Raw genomic sequence first — 14,998 nt, 5'->3', positions numbered from 1 at the left:
GATGTGTTCCCAGGAGTGGGATTGCTTGATCATGTGGTAGTTTTATTTTTAATTTCTGGGGAAACTTGTATACTATTTTCCACAGTGGCTGCATCAGTTCACATTGCTACCCAGTGGTGTAGGAGGGTTCCCTTTTCTCCACACCTTCTCTAGGATTTATTACTTGTAAACTTTTTGATGATAGTCATTCTTACTGGTGTGAGGGGGTACCTTATTGTGGTTTTGATTTGCATTTCTTTAATAATTAGTCATGTTGAGCATCTTTTTTGTGTGCCTATTGGCCATCTGTATATCTTTTTTGGAGAAATGTCTAGATCTTCTGCTTCCTCCACCCCCCTTTTTTGATGGGGTGGAGGAAGCAGTATGAGCTGTTGGTGTATTTTGGATATTAACCCCTTGTCAGTCACATTGTCTGCAGACATTTTCCTGCATTCCATAGGTTGTTTTTTTCATTTTGTTGATGACTTCCTTTGCTGTGCAAAAAGATTGTAAGTTTGGCTAGGTCCCATTTAAAAAATTTTTGCTTTATTTTTATTTTTATGGCTGCACCTGAGGCATATGGAAGATCCAAGGTCAGGTGTCAAATCAGAGCTACAGCTGCAGGCCTGTTCCATAGCCACAGTAACACTGGATCCAAGCCACATCTGTGACCTACACTGCAGCTCATGGCAATGCTGATCATTAACCCACTGATCAAGGCCAGCAGTCGAACCCGTATCTGCACAGAGACAACATTCGGTCCCTAACCCACTGAGCTACAACAGCTCTCTTTGCTTTTATTTCTTTTGTGTTATAGGAAACTTATCTAAGAAAATATTGCTGTGATTTATGTCCAAGAATGTTTTGCTTATATTCTCTTCCAGGAATTTAACAATGTCCTGTTTCGTTTAGGTCTTTAACACATTTTGAATTTATTTTTGTAAATGGCATGAGAATGTTCTAATTTCATTGATTTACATGGAGCTGTATAGCTTTCCCAGCGCTACTTGCTGAAAAGACTTTTCTCTATGGCACATTCTTGCCTCCTTTGTTATAGACATGTGTCGTAGGTGTGTGGGTTTGTTTCTCTTCTCTTCTGTTCCATTGATATATATGTCTGTTCCACATAGGCTCTCTATTAGGTTCCATTGATCTATATGTCTGGGTTTGTGCCATGCTATTTTGATGACTGCTCTTTGTCATACTGCCTAAAGGCTTGGAGGGTTATGCTTCCAGCTTTGTTCTTTTTCCTCAGGATTGCTTTGGCAATTCTGGGTCTCTTGTGGTTCCACATAAATTTTAGTATTGTTACTTTTTAATGAGATAAATCTAATTTTACTTCTCAGCATTTTAATTTTTTTAACAGAGTAAAAAGAAATTTGAAAGAGAATGCAAGGAGGCAGAAAAGGCACAACAAAGTTATGAAAGATTGGACAATGATACCAATGCAACCAAGGCAGATGTTGAAAAGGTAAGAAATAATCCAAATGGCTTTAATATCAAAATATTATGAGTCACATATGGAGAGTGGTCACAATATGTGTATTGGTATTAGAGTTTCTCTGAGAGATACACTGCATCTAAATCTAAAATACACAAATATTTGCATACTTTAAATTACACATACTGGTCTGAGAAAGTAAATAAATTAACATATTAATGTCTTATTTGCATGCAAAGTGCATAGGAAAGACATAGTTGCTATTAGGTATCTTTTTTTTTTCCTTCTTCTTTTTACAGCCGCACCTGGAGCATATGGAAGTTCCTGGGCTAGGGGTTGAATCAGAGTTGCAGTTGCTGGCCTACGCCACAGCCACAGCAAGAGCAAGAGCAACACAGAATCCAAGTTGCATCTGCAGCCTACACCACAGCTTGCAACAATGCCAGATCCTTAACCCACTGAGTGAGGCCAGGGATCAAACCTGTGTCCTCTTGGACACTATGTCAGGTTCTTAACCTGCTGAGCCACAATGGGAACTCCCATAGTTGCTATTAGGAATGAGCTTCTCTCTTATTCCGAAATAAGATAGAAAGTCTAAGGTATGTTGATGGGGTGTGCAAATAGAGGTTGGCTGCTATGTGTCTCAACTTTACAGAGGGGAAAACTTGATAAAACTGTCAGAAATGCATTACCAACTGTTTGCTTATTAATTAGTTAATTCAGTTATTCATTTATTTTGGGAAACTGAATTCTCTGTCGTCATTCACTGACTGACTCTGGGCCAGATGTTCTGTAACATAACTATTGGTAGGATTAGTCCTGTAACTGTTGCTGCTCAGCTTCTCCTTCTCCCCTGCCTGCTATGTACTCTTTATCTTAGAACTTTTGACACAGTGGTAGTGCTGAAATGTTGCAGTTTTGAAGCATAGATGGACCTCATGCCATGTTTTTATATATACAAATGACTACCGTTAGTATGTTTTTTCCTTAGAGTTTTATAATTTGCTATATGATTTGAACAAGAGAAAAGTTTAAAAAGTGGATCAGTTCATTTTCTACCTTACATTTTCTTTACTGATTTTTTTTTTTCTTTTTTGGCTGTTCCACTGTATATGGAATTCCTGGGCCGGGATCAGTTCCAAGCTGCAGTTTTGACCTATGCCACAGCTGCAGCAACGTCAGATCCTTTAACCCACTGTGCCAGGGCTGGGGATTGAACCTGTGTCCTGCTGCTCCAGAGATGCTGCTGATCCCATTGCACCATAGCAGGAACTCCTTTACCGATTTTTTTTTTGTGTGTGTGTGTCTTTTTTTTTTTTTTTTTTTGCCATTTCTTGGGACGCTCCCGCAGCATATGGAGGTTCCCAGGCTAGGGGTTGAATCGGAGCTGTAGCTGCCAGCCTACGCCAGAGCCACAGCAACTGCAGGATCCCAGCCGCGTCTGCAACCTACACCACAGCTCACGGCAACACCGGATCCTTAACCCACTGAGCAAGGCCAGGGATCGAACCCGCAACCTCATGGTTCCTGGTCAGATTCGTTAACCACTGCGCCACAACGGGAACTCCCCACCTTTACCGATTTTTTTTAAAAAACCCTCAAATCATATATATTCCAGCTTACAATTACCTTAAAGATCTTCTAGTGTAATTTATGATGCTTTTATCTAATGTATTCTCTTTTGAATAATTTAGACTGCTAATGATAGTAAGTTCCTTGTCATTGGAAATATACAGTCTTAAGACTGTTCCTTTTTAGAATAAACTTTAACATTTTCTATCAACCCCACTTGTTTCCCTTTTCAATATCAGTTTCTTTAGGTACCAGCAAAATACAAAATCAGTTTTTTTCTCATAATAGGTTTTTAGATATTTGTAGATTCTCTGCCCCTAGATAACTTGTTTCTTCAACTACTCCATATGTGAAACAGCTTCAGGTTACCTTTCATTGTGACTACTTTCCTTTGGAAACCATCTAATTCATCAATATTCCACTTACTGTAGGTTACCTCAAATAGGATATAGTTCAGTCTGATGAGTTTTGAGGGTGATTAATTCCCTTATTTGAACACTAAATTTATATTATTTGTAGCCTAAATATATTGACTTTTGGGGCAACCACGTTGTTTGGATTGACTCTCCTTGAGTTTATGGCTAACTGAAATCCCTGTATCTTTTGACATATGGTGTGGTATGAGCCACATGTGTCTTGGAGAAAACATGTACTCCTGGTATTTAAAGTGCATATAGTACATCTGTATCAATTATTAGATTTTTGGATCCTGATTTTGATCATCCGCTGTATTAATTTCCTTCTAGGCATCATGCTAATACACATAATGTGTTACATCATCACTCGATAAAAACGTGGATCACAGCATTTGGAAACAGTACTATTTTGTATATGGGAGACTTCCTTTACTGGCTGACATTGATTCCTTAAGAGCATTATCAAACATAAATTGAATACATTGTTTACCTACTAAGAAAGTTAAGGAAACTCTTAACCAGACTCTCATTTTTTTTTTATTTTTTATTTATTTATTTATTTATTTATTTTTTTCTTTTGTCTTTTTTTGTTGTTGTTGTTGTTGTTGTTGCTATTTCTTGGGCCGCTCCCGCGGCATATGGAGGTTCCCAGGCTAGGGGTTGAATCAGAGCTGTAGCCACCGGCCTACACCAGGGCCACAGCAACGCGGGATCCGAGCCGCGTCTGCAACCTACACCACAGCTCACGGCAACGCCGGATCGTTAACCCACTGAGCAAGGGCAGGAACCGAACCCGCAACCTCATGGTTCCTAGTCGGATTCGTTAACCACTGCGCCATGACGGGAACTCCCAGACTCTCATTTTTAACTTATTTCTTTATTTAGTCTACAAAGATATCTTCAGAGACGGGTCAGACATCTTGAAACCTAGATTTAATATATTCACTCATTAGTTTGACCTGTTTCAGAATTTTAATGATTGTATCTTCCTTTTTTATTCTTACTCGTTTGCAATCCCTTTAGTTATCAGAGAATTGGGAAAACTTTGAGGATTTGCTTTAGGAACCAGAGAATAAAGGAATTCTGTTTTAAGTGACCAGGGAGGGAAGGGAACATAATTTCAACCAAATATTCATAAAAGTTTAAAAAAAAAAAAGGTGGGGGAAGAGGGAATAGGCTGATTACTGGATCTTCCTAAAGAAAAGGAAGGCAGTTGTACAGCATCGTGAATGTACATAGGACGCGCTCGACCGTGACTCTTAAAAATGATTGATGGTAAATTTTCTGTTATGTGTCTTGTGTACTTTACCACAATTAAAGTTTTCAAAGGTTTTTAATGAAATATAAAGAGAGGAAGAAAGGAAGGAGGGAGGGAAGGAAGGAGGAGAGGGAGGAAGGAAAGACAGAAGTGAACCCCAGAGTGTGCCAAGGAAGGTGTCACTTTTAGTTTCTAGCCTTATGCTCTGCTGGAGCCTTTGTCCCAGGCTTGGGAATCACAGCTAGTGATTGGGAACAGGAGGAGCTTCCCCAGACAGAACCATTCTGGGTAGGGAGTACTTGAGCAGCCTTTATTCAGTCATCGTTTGTGGGAGGAGGGGGAAAAGGGGAGGAGTGATTGAATGTGTATTTAGGGTCCCAGGTTAGAACTTGAAGTGGATGTTTCTGTAGAAATACTCTGGGCCATAGTGTTTGGTCTCCATAGTACTTATTTATTTTAATCTTCAAGTACACCGTGGATTAAGTGGATTTTCGTGGATTTATCCGCGATCTTGGCTACTATGTATTTCTGTATGTCAGTTTGTTTCTGAGTTCAGAACCAATTTGTGAAACTAATTTTTGAAGGTTAAGGACTATAATTATAAAAACTGGAACTAGAATAATGAAGTGTATTCAGAATGTGCTTAACAGTTTTCAAAGCACTCACATATAACGTAATCTATAGCTTGAAACACTGAAAAGTTGGCTCATTTTTTATTTTGGTGTTTTCTCTTTAGAACATTTCAGAAAGTTGTTTAGATTCACTTGTAGTAAATCTAGAATTGATTTGTGTTGCTTGTATTCTATTGTTCTCACCAGTGTAGATGGTACTAACGTGACTCATTTGAAAAGCATTTCTGCAAGAGCTGGGATGAACAGAACTCTGTTCTTAAATAAGCATTCCTTAGGTAGTTGTGGTTTTGTATAGAGTGAAAATTATTGTTAAACAATACTTTTTCCCCACGTCACATTTTTATTATTTGGTTGCTCTGTGGTTCTGAGTTGGATATAACTGGGTCATGTTTAAAAAATGTTTTACTGCTAACTTTGTGACTGTCTAAATTATTCCTTATGCTTTTTTCCCTCTTATTAAAAGCTTACTGTTTCAACCCATAATATTATCATTTATTTTAATTTCAAAATATATGGATTTATTAAGGAGAAACAATTTGTATGGATTATTACAAGGGGAAGAGTTACTATTACAGTAAAAGAAAGGGAATATTGCATAAGATCTCTAAGCATCTCCTTTAATTTAAACAATATCAATAATTAGAAAAAGTCCAGTTTTAGTGTAGCTTCTAGAAAAGTGAATTAGCTGTGATTTTTTTTTTTTGCTCGTGTTCTCATTGTTAATGATTTCGACCCATTTGTGTCTAGGCTAAACAGCAGTTGAATCTGCGTACACATATGGCTGATGAAAATAAGAATGAATACGCTGCACAGTTACAGAACTTTAATGGAGAGCAGCACAAACATTTCTACGTAGTGATTCCTCAGATTTACAAGGTAAAATATAAAGATATGAAATTAACCTAATTTTAGATATTGAGCTCCTTAAATGTAAAACTTTAAAATTTCAGGCATCAATCCAAATGTTTCTGGATTCACTAGTCATCAAGATTGGTGATGAGAAATTTCTTTATGATTATAGATGTGAAAAGTAAACTTTTTCTAACTTTGGAATCACAAATTTTTCTACAGATTTATTATTAGTGTATTAAACAGTTCACTAAACCATGACATTTTCTGCATAAATTTTCATACTGTATCGTTAATTACTAGAAGATGGGACAATTCATTGGAATTGTAGATGGTAGTCTGCACGTCTAGAGGTGGTGGGTAGCTTTTTGACACCATAATATAGAATCATTGGCATTAGTCGAGATGGCAGAAGTAAATCTTAAATGCATTTGCTAGCCTGGTTTTTGCCTGCTCGTCTTCCTAGCTGCCAGATCATAAATGTAACTGGGCCTTATAAATCCCATCTGTCGTCGTTTGATGAAAGCATGTGCCAAACAGCTCTCAGGTAAAGATCCCAGAATTTACGTGAGGGTTAAAATATGTTACTGCTTATTCTAGAAAGAAGAGAAATTAGAGAAAAGGGATTTAGTGAAACAGTGTTGAAAGCAGTAGTACCTGCGAGACCAGAGCTTATGTGAAAAGTGTCAGTCCAAATCTGCCCGCCCCCGCCCCCGTAAGGCACATTAGAAGTACAAAGGAAGCCTAATGAAAGGTGGTGGACCGGAGAGGGCCTCAGATTTCAGTCCTTTAATCCAGAGCCTCTAGTCTGCCTGTGCTCAATCTCTGGTGCCCTTCTCAGCTTACTCCCTGGCCTTCGTATTTGGAAGGGACCTTAACACAACAGCCTGCTGCTTTTGTGCTTTGGAGCTTCATGCTTTTGTTTGGACCTCGCTTTGGAGCAGTCCTGCCACTTTGTAATGCTGGGAGCAACTATTTTATGAAAATGCAGGTCTGAAGATAAATTCTCAAGCTTTAGGAAGTAATTAAAGGGGAAAACATATGAAGTGAATGGGAATTAGGTGACCTGAACAGACACTTGCTTCTGAGAAGAAAGATCATTGTTGACAAGTAGGAAATGTCAAAAAATGCCTCTAAGTTATTTGACTTCATGTGTCCTGGCATAATTTTGAGTGGCATGTGCCAGTGAATGTTTGAATTGTGGGGCTTCCATACATGTGCCACGTTGGCCTTGTGGCTCCTACTTTTGCTCTTGTGTCCCCCGCCTTTTGTTAGTCACTCCGAGCTGTAGACTGCCGTAGGTCTGGGTCTTTTGGGACGCGGTCAACTGATTCTTGGTCCAGTCAGATCTTCACAATGTTATGAACTAACTCAAGCGTTTAGAAGTCTCGTACTTGTGTGTGTTGTAGTCCACTAAGTCCAGTTGCTTAGGAAGGGGAAAAAGTGTCAGAATTCTGTTTTCAAATGAAACTTTTCCTGGAAGCATAAAGAACAGTAGCTGCTCTGCCTGAAAACATGGAAGGGGAGGTTGAGGCGGAGAGCTGGCAGCCCGCAGGAGGTCCCTTAGAGAGCTCGAAAACGGCTGTCACCTCAGTTTAGGCTACACTCACAGCCTGGATTTTTGTTTGTTTATTCTTTTTTTTTTTGCTATTTAACAGGCCTCAAGTTTTAAGTACTTTAAGTCTGTAGCACTTGTTAAAAGGTATTTACAACAAGGTAAATAATTAGGGTAGAATGTGGGGTTTTTTTTCCTAAAGGAGTTTGTTTCAAAATGAAAAGAAAATTCAGTTTTCCTTTTTTTTAATTCCTAATTATTAGCAACTACAAGAAATGGATGAACGAAGGACTATTAAACTCAGTGAGTGTTACAGAGGATTTGCAGACTCAGAACGCAAAGTTATTCCTATCATATCAAAGTGTTTGGAAGGAATGATTCTTGCGGCAAAATCAGTTGATGAAAGAAGAGTAAGTGCTTTATAATCATATTTGAATAATATATTTTGCTTTAAGTTAGTGAAATGATTTGGAAAAGGGGGAGTAATTGATGGATAGTTGATTCTAAGTTATATTATTTAAGTCTGGCAATGGATTACTTCTTTGGGCTCTAAGGGTTTCAGTATTTAGAATGATGCTAATTAACCTGTCTCTTTGCTTTCCCCACTAATTTTCAGTTCTACTCCAAGAGTATAACTAACCTGTGAACTGTACGTTGCAAATTATGTTAGACTGTTAGTCTGGTGAAAGTTTACAGAAGGAAATGGCTGTATTTAGAGTTGTATGAGTTCCTTGTAACACAGGAGGTAGCACTTGAGTTGGATTTGGGAGCATGGATAGTATATGGAATGATGGCGCGTGAGAAGAGAGTGTTATACATTATGAGTAGAAGGAACAGCACAGTCTTGCTCCTCTTGAGAAAATCAGCCTCATCACGTTATATCAAAGTCTAGGAAAGTTCTTACCGGTCATTTCTCAATAAATGTGGTTTTTTTCCTGGCTTGTTTTTGCTTTTTGTTTGTTTGTTTGCTTTTTTAGGGCGCACCTGCAGCACATGGAGGTTCCCAGGCTAGGGTTCGAATCAGCGCTGCAGCTGCTGGCCTATGTCACAGCCACAGCAGCTCAGGATCTGAGCCACATCTGTGACCTGCACCACAGCTCATGGCAATGCTGGATCCTTAACCCACTGAGTGAGGCCAGGGAAAGCCACATCCTTATGGGTACTAATCAGGTTTGTAACTCTCTGAGCCACAAGGAAACTCATCAGTAAATGTTGATTTAATGATCAAGAAACTGAAGTTAACGGAAACTGAAACTCTGAGGGAAGAGCACAAGAAGAGAGAACCAGTATTTGGGGAGTGCCAGATATGTACTACGTATTTTAGTCTTCATGGCAAGGTGGATTTGTGTTGATGAGGATCTTACCTGTAACGGAAATTTGACTTAAATTTAAAAAAGAAAAGAGGATTCGGGGGGTTCTTTAGTTGGGAATTCAAACATACACTTATATTTTATTATGGCTGGATCCCAGCTTACCACTGTAGTCAGGTCCCGCCTCCTCTCTCACTCTTACTACCCTTCGATTGGTGTGTGTGTGTTGGGAAGGGGGCAGTTAGTGACAAAAAAAGTAAGATATGACTTAAGGGTGACTTTTGACTAAATGATAGGCAAAATGTACTGTTAATAGAAATAGGGACTAAAAGAGGAGAGGTGGTTGGGGTGGGGGAAGAGTTTATAGAAATAAAGTACTCTGAAAATAATGTGTTTAAGGTGTCAGTAGGACATTCAGGTAGAGGTGTGTATGTCTGAAACCAATACATAATGCTTAGGTGAATTGTAACGTTTTGAGTGGTACTGAACTTAGTTTTTGCACTCAGTACTGTTAGAATTTTCTTCGTTGCCTTATTCACATTCCCAAGAATGTCTTTAGTACATCATACTTAGGCTTTCCCTGCTCGTCTCTTACTCTTTTACAGTCACATGCACTTTCCTCTGTTTCAGGGTCACCTTTGTAGACATTCTGTAAAGCAGAAAAGGTTTTTCCTTTAAAACTTAGAATTTCTACATGAGAATAACCTCTTCCTATATTCTTTTTGTCAGTTAGATCTTTTTTTTTTTTTTTTTTTTTGTCTTTTTGCTATTTCTTTGGGCCGCTCCTGCGGCATATGGAGGTTCCCAGGCTAGGGGTCGAATTGGAGCCGTAGCCACTGGCCTACGCCAGAGCCACAGCAACGCGGGATCCGAGCCGCGTCTGCAACCTACACCACAGCTCAAGGCAACGCCAGATCGTTAACCCACTGAGCAAGGGCAGGGACCAAACCCGCAACCTCATGGTTCCTAGTCGGATTTGTTAACCACTACGCCACGATGGGAACTCCTCAGTTAGATCTTACATATCAGCAAACTAGTCTGAAGATGAATTTCGGTGGGTTAAACCTATGGCGTGAATAAATTCACGAATACTATGAATTAATAAACTTATAATTTGTAAATGAGTGTTTTTCTAAAGAGATTAAAATATTTAGGGTTGGAGTTTTCTTTTGGCACAACGAGTTAAGGGTCTGGTGTTGTCACTGCCATGACTTGAGTGACTGCTGTTGTGTAAGTTCTCTTGCTGGCCTGGAATCTTTCACATGTTGTGCATGTGGCCAAAAAAAAAAAAAAAAAAAAATAGGGTTTATTGCATATTCACAGGAAGAAATTATTCACTTTAAGCCTTTAAGAATTATTGTAGCATTATTTCTTTAAATTTTTACTTGTTTTCTTGCAGCAGGTTGCAGTTTTGTTTTGTTTTCTTTTAATTATATTTTTTTATTACTCAGTGAATTTATCACACCTGTAGTTGTACAGTGATCATCACAATCCAGTTTCACAGGAATTTCCATCCCACAACCCAACAGGTTGCAGTTTTGAAAGCTAATATGGTATTATGAGCAAATGGTTTTAAAAATGTTTCTTGTGTATAGGACTCTCAGATGGTAGTGGACTCCTTCAAGTCTGGATTTGAACCTCCAGGAGACTTTCCGTTTGAAGATTACAGTCAGCACATTTACAGAACCATTTCTGATGGGACTATCAGTGCGTCCAAGCAGGAAAGTGGGAAGGTGGATGCCAAAACCACAGTAGGAAAGGCCAAGGGCAAGTTGTGGCTCTTTGGAAAGAAGCCAAAGGTAAAACTATGCTGATAATTTGTTTTAGTATGTCATTTCAAGTGGCATAGGTATTGATATACTATTAGCAGAGAATAAATATTTTGACTTGAATGATTCAGTTAACTTTTCACTTAGTAGAAACATAGAATTTTGTACCTTAATAGTAAAAATTATTTCTGGATTTAACATTTGACTGCCACTTAATTATGAGTAAAAATATTAAATAAGTTGTTAATAAATTGTATGCTTTTGAAATTTCATTTCTTTGTAGTTTCAACTTAAATTTTTAAGGAAGCATTGTGATCTGATTATAAGATCACTAAAACTCCAATTTTCAATTGGAATAATTGACCACAGCAATAATGAATGTCAAATTAGCTCTTATAGATCATGCTAATAAAGTTATTTTTATTGTCCATGTAAATATTTAAAGGGAAGGGCTCGCTGTGTGTGATTATTTGATGTTTAAAAAATGTCTAGTATACTAAGATAATCTCTCTTAAATTTTGTTGAAACCCATCTTTTGATGTGCTTTTATTTTAAATAGATAAATTTAGCTCAGCAGATGAACAAATAGAATAGATGGGTGCTTAATCTTATGATCAGTTTAGTGATTATAATAGCGTCCTTTCAGTAGGAGACTAGATATGTACTTTAAATCTGGTGGTGCTGTCTTTGTTAAAGTATGCATGATTATTATAGTTAATTTTTTTGATCCTGACATATGAATGTAGATAAACTTTAACTCATTATAATATACCTATAAACATCTTTTAAAGCACAGTTATAATTAGCCCAAGCTTTATTCATGCTTTTCATAATATTGTCCAGTTGAGAAGTTGAGAGGTGAGACTGTTTTAAGTCAGATCAAAGTAGCTAGGAAAGCTTAGGAGAACAAGGAATACTGATTTTTTTTTTTTTTTTAAGGAGATGTAATAAAGATGAACTAGAAACAGTCCAAGAGAAAAGCCACAAATGTAGTGAAATTATTTTGCCTATTCGTGATAATAATCAGTTACAGTTTTAATATTTTATTTTAACAAACATTGCCTATTTAGATAACTTTAACTGTAGATGCCGCCTTTGTCTTTGACAAGTATAGCTTAAATATAACTAGGTGGAGCTAATATTCTAGAAATCAGAAGAGAATATTTTTATTTAGGTCATATTGCTCTAACTTATAATTTGTATACTCTAATCTGTTAGCTTGTAAAAAAAGTGATCAAATGAAATGGTACATTTTTAAAAGTAAATGTGACTTTTTAAAATGACAGTTTTAGCAAAACTATGTTAACTTTCTTATAATATTTTTGTAGAAAACTGAGATATATTTTGTGAAAAGTATATTGCCAAAAGTAGAATTTTCATTTAGGAAAAAAAGCTATGCACATTTGGCTTATTGATTCCTTTCTTTATTTCCGTATTAGCCACAGTCCCCACCCTTAACCCCTACTAGTTTATTCACATCCAGTACTCCTAATGGGTCCCAGTTTCTCACATTCTCCATTGAGCCCGTGCATTATTGTATGAATGAAATAAAAACAGGGAAGCCCAGAATTCCTTCTTTCAGAAGTCTCAAAAGAGGGGTAAGTTTAATACTGGGTTAAAATGCATGATGGCCTATTGTGTGTGTAGTGTGGCTTTTAATACTCTCCACCCTCATTATAAGGCTCTCTCCTCTAAACATGTAGTTGAAAACACCACAGAATTAAGTATAGCTGCCCACAAGTTAAAACAACTCCTCTTTATAGCATTTGCAATGCTCAACCATAAAAGAATAATGGTATTATAAAGAGGGTGCTGGGTACAGTCATACGAGCTATTTTTTTTGTTTATGTGAAGTCATATGTCCACCATTGTCTTGTAATGTATTTACATTTTTAAGACTTTCAGTAATTTGTCACTGGAGTTACTCATGTAATAATTTGTCACTAATGATGACTTCTGCAAATTTATAAAGTATTATTTTATTGGCAAAAAAAATCAAATTCAATTTCAATTTGAATTACCCTACTTTCAGAAGCATAAAACAATTTCCAATAGTTAAATTAAAAAACTCAATGATAAGCATGTTAAACATCAAGATTATAGATCAAATTAATATATTAGAAAGTATTTTGTAAATTGTAAAGCCTATGAAAATATTAGATATCATTGAGTAGTTGTTACGTGGAATTTGTTTTCTTAAAGTATTTTTTTATCATATTTTTCTGTAGTTTTTTCAATAGGCTAATCTTCGGCATTTACTTTAACGATACCCTGCAAATGAAAAGTTTTAGAATAGTAAAAAGGAAATATAAAGCTTTTTTTTTTTTTTAAGCAACAACTGTTAATACTACTGATAAATTATTGTTACTTCATTGTTAGGCTAATTTCTCTTGTTTATGATCTGATTTTAAGGGCATATTTGTAATATTCATAGCCCATAATTTAGATGCATTTAGGAGATCTATATGAGCATTTGTTTGGGTATATGAAAAACATACAGATGTAATGACCCACAGATAGAACTCAGAGTCTGTGATTGTCATAGGCAGTCTTGTCATTAACAGCAGTACACACACTCCCGGACCCACACTTCCTCGCGGTCCCCCTCTTTCCTCCCTCTCGGCTTCTCCCCCATTTCTCTGTTCCTTTCCCTCTTCTCTCCCTTTCATTTATTTCTTCTCTTCTCTTTCCTTCTCTGTCTAGCCTGCATGTTTTTCTTTTTGCAGCCCTTTCTGTCTTCACATTGCTTGAGTTGGGTTTCTCTTTTGACCACATGTGCAAGATATATTAATTCAGGGCAAGATTACGTTATTATTTACATTTCCATTAAAACAATACGACAGACTTGATGTAAGCAGCGTAGCAGAAATGTCCTAGTGTATTACATTCCTTCCGGGGCTTCATTTTTCCCTGACACAAACTTCTTTGCATCTCCCTTACTTAATTCTGTATGTGGGTGATATTATATGACGTTTTGAAAAGTTCCTGTGAATGAATCAGTATTATACCTACAGGCACTACAGACTCACCTTTAAAAGCTTTTATCATTTGTTTGAAAGACTTTATTTAAGAAATCATATTTGGGGTTCTGTTGCCTAAGTTGTGAGGGTAGAATGAATTCCCATCTTTCTTCTCTGTGATGATTTAGAGTTCATTAAATATTATGCTGTAAGATAAATCATGAGAAATTACTATTTAGTAGCCATATTTTTTGTAATCACTCAGGCCCGGTGACAGTACCCTATACAGCGTAGTCATGGAGCTAAGAAGTAAATTTAATTCTGTGAAAAAAGTTTGGGCAGTTAGAACTGTGAGCCCTGGAGAGAGAAGCTTAGATGTGTGACATCTTCATTCTTATTGAATAAATCCCTAGGTAGAATTTGATAATTATAGAGCTTAAGAGTATCTGTATAGTCATGTCATTATTTATTGTATTTCCACACACTGCTTTAATTTTAAATATTAGTACACTGGGCGGGGGTCCAGTTCCAGAAGGCGAGAATGATCCCATTTTTATTATTAGTTATCATGCAAAGGAAAAAAGCAACATGCAAGGTAGAAAATGTGACAGAGAAACCTACTAGATACTGGAGAATAGAGCCAGAAGTAAAGTTTTACCCTGGCAATGAGGAGTTTCTATTTTAATTGGTTTTTGGTAATTTAAAGCTACCTTTTCTTTACACATAAGAATTTTCTCAATATAGAAACATCCAGAAAGAAGATGATAAGCTTTAAGAAGCCAGTTTATGTGTTTTTTCATGGATTTACATGTAGGTCCATTAAACTTACGAAGTATCAAGGTTTCTTGAAGCTGGTGAGTTGTACCATTCAAATCACAAACTCTTGAACTAGATTTGTCATTTTTTTCCAAAACCCTCATTAGGCTTTTCTAAAAAATTGTAATTATTTTTCTTTCATTCTTAAGAAAACCTGGTGTATATAGTTCCCAGTATCTTTAAGGATATGAGAAATGCTATTTTGGACCAGTGTTTTTGAATTTGATGCTGGTACTGGTAGATCTTTTCTGAGGAATGAGGGTCTATACTTTGCTTTTGTGACATCAAGATCTAACCATTAATAGATATTTGATGCACATTCAAACTTCTTAATAGAGAAGTGGATAATTTTAACTCTGTCACTACTTTATTGGAGCATACTGCGTACGCCTCTTTTTGGGGAAGTGTATTTATCTAGCAGTAACAAGTCTGTTTTCTGTC

General features: G+C 36.9%; 1 protein-coding gene and 1 long non-coding RNA gene across 5 annotated transcripts in view; one reads left to right on the top strand and one right to left on the bottom strand.

Annotated features, from left to right (window-relative positions):
• The window catches only part of FNBP1L (formin binding protein 1 like), a 105,059-nt gene that overhangs the window by 73,718 nt on the left and 16,343 nt on the right, over positions 1–14,998 (top strand). For 2 of the 4 annotated variants that reach the window (XM_001928546.7, XM_005663661.4), the window contains exons 6-10: positions 1,346–1,450; positions 6,046–6,174; positions 7,966–8,112; positions 10,608–10,811; positions 12,221–12,379. In XM_001928546.7, coding sequence (XP_001928581.3) covers positions 1,346–1,450; positions 6,046–6,174; positions 7,966–8,112; positions 10,608–10,811; positions 12,221–12,379 — 744 coding nt within the window. The remainder of the gene's footprint in view (positions 1–1,345; positions 1,451–6,045; positions 6,175–7,965; positions 8,113–10,607; positions 10,812–12,220; positions 12,380–14,998) is intronic. The other 2 variants (XM_021090187.2, XM_005663662.4) reach the window with 1 other exon arrangement.
• Positions 1,738–10,312, bottom strand: LOC146404256 (uncharacterized). Its single transcript, XR_014844773.1, has 2 exons — positions 4,265–10,312; positions 1,738–3,933 (listed from the first exon to the last, which is right to left on the bottom strand). It is a non-coding gene; the product is annotated as an uncharacterized LOC146404256 (long non-coding RNA).

Source organism: Sus scrofa, chromosome 4, assembly GCF_054392235.1.
Source record: "Sus scrofa isolate SSC_HxYL_T2T_F1_AM1 chromosome 4, Sscrofa_HxYL_maternal_Yorkshire_Landrace_v2.0, whole genome shotgun sequence".
Classification (NCBI taxonomy): Eukaryota; Metazoa; Chordata; class Mammalia; order Artiodactyla; family Suidae; genus Sus; species Sus scrofa.
This window is presented reverse-complemented; position numbering and strand designations above follow the sequence as displayed.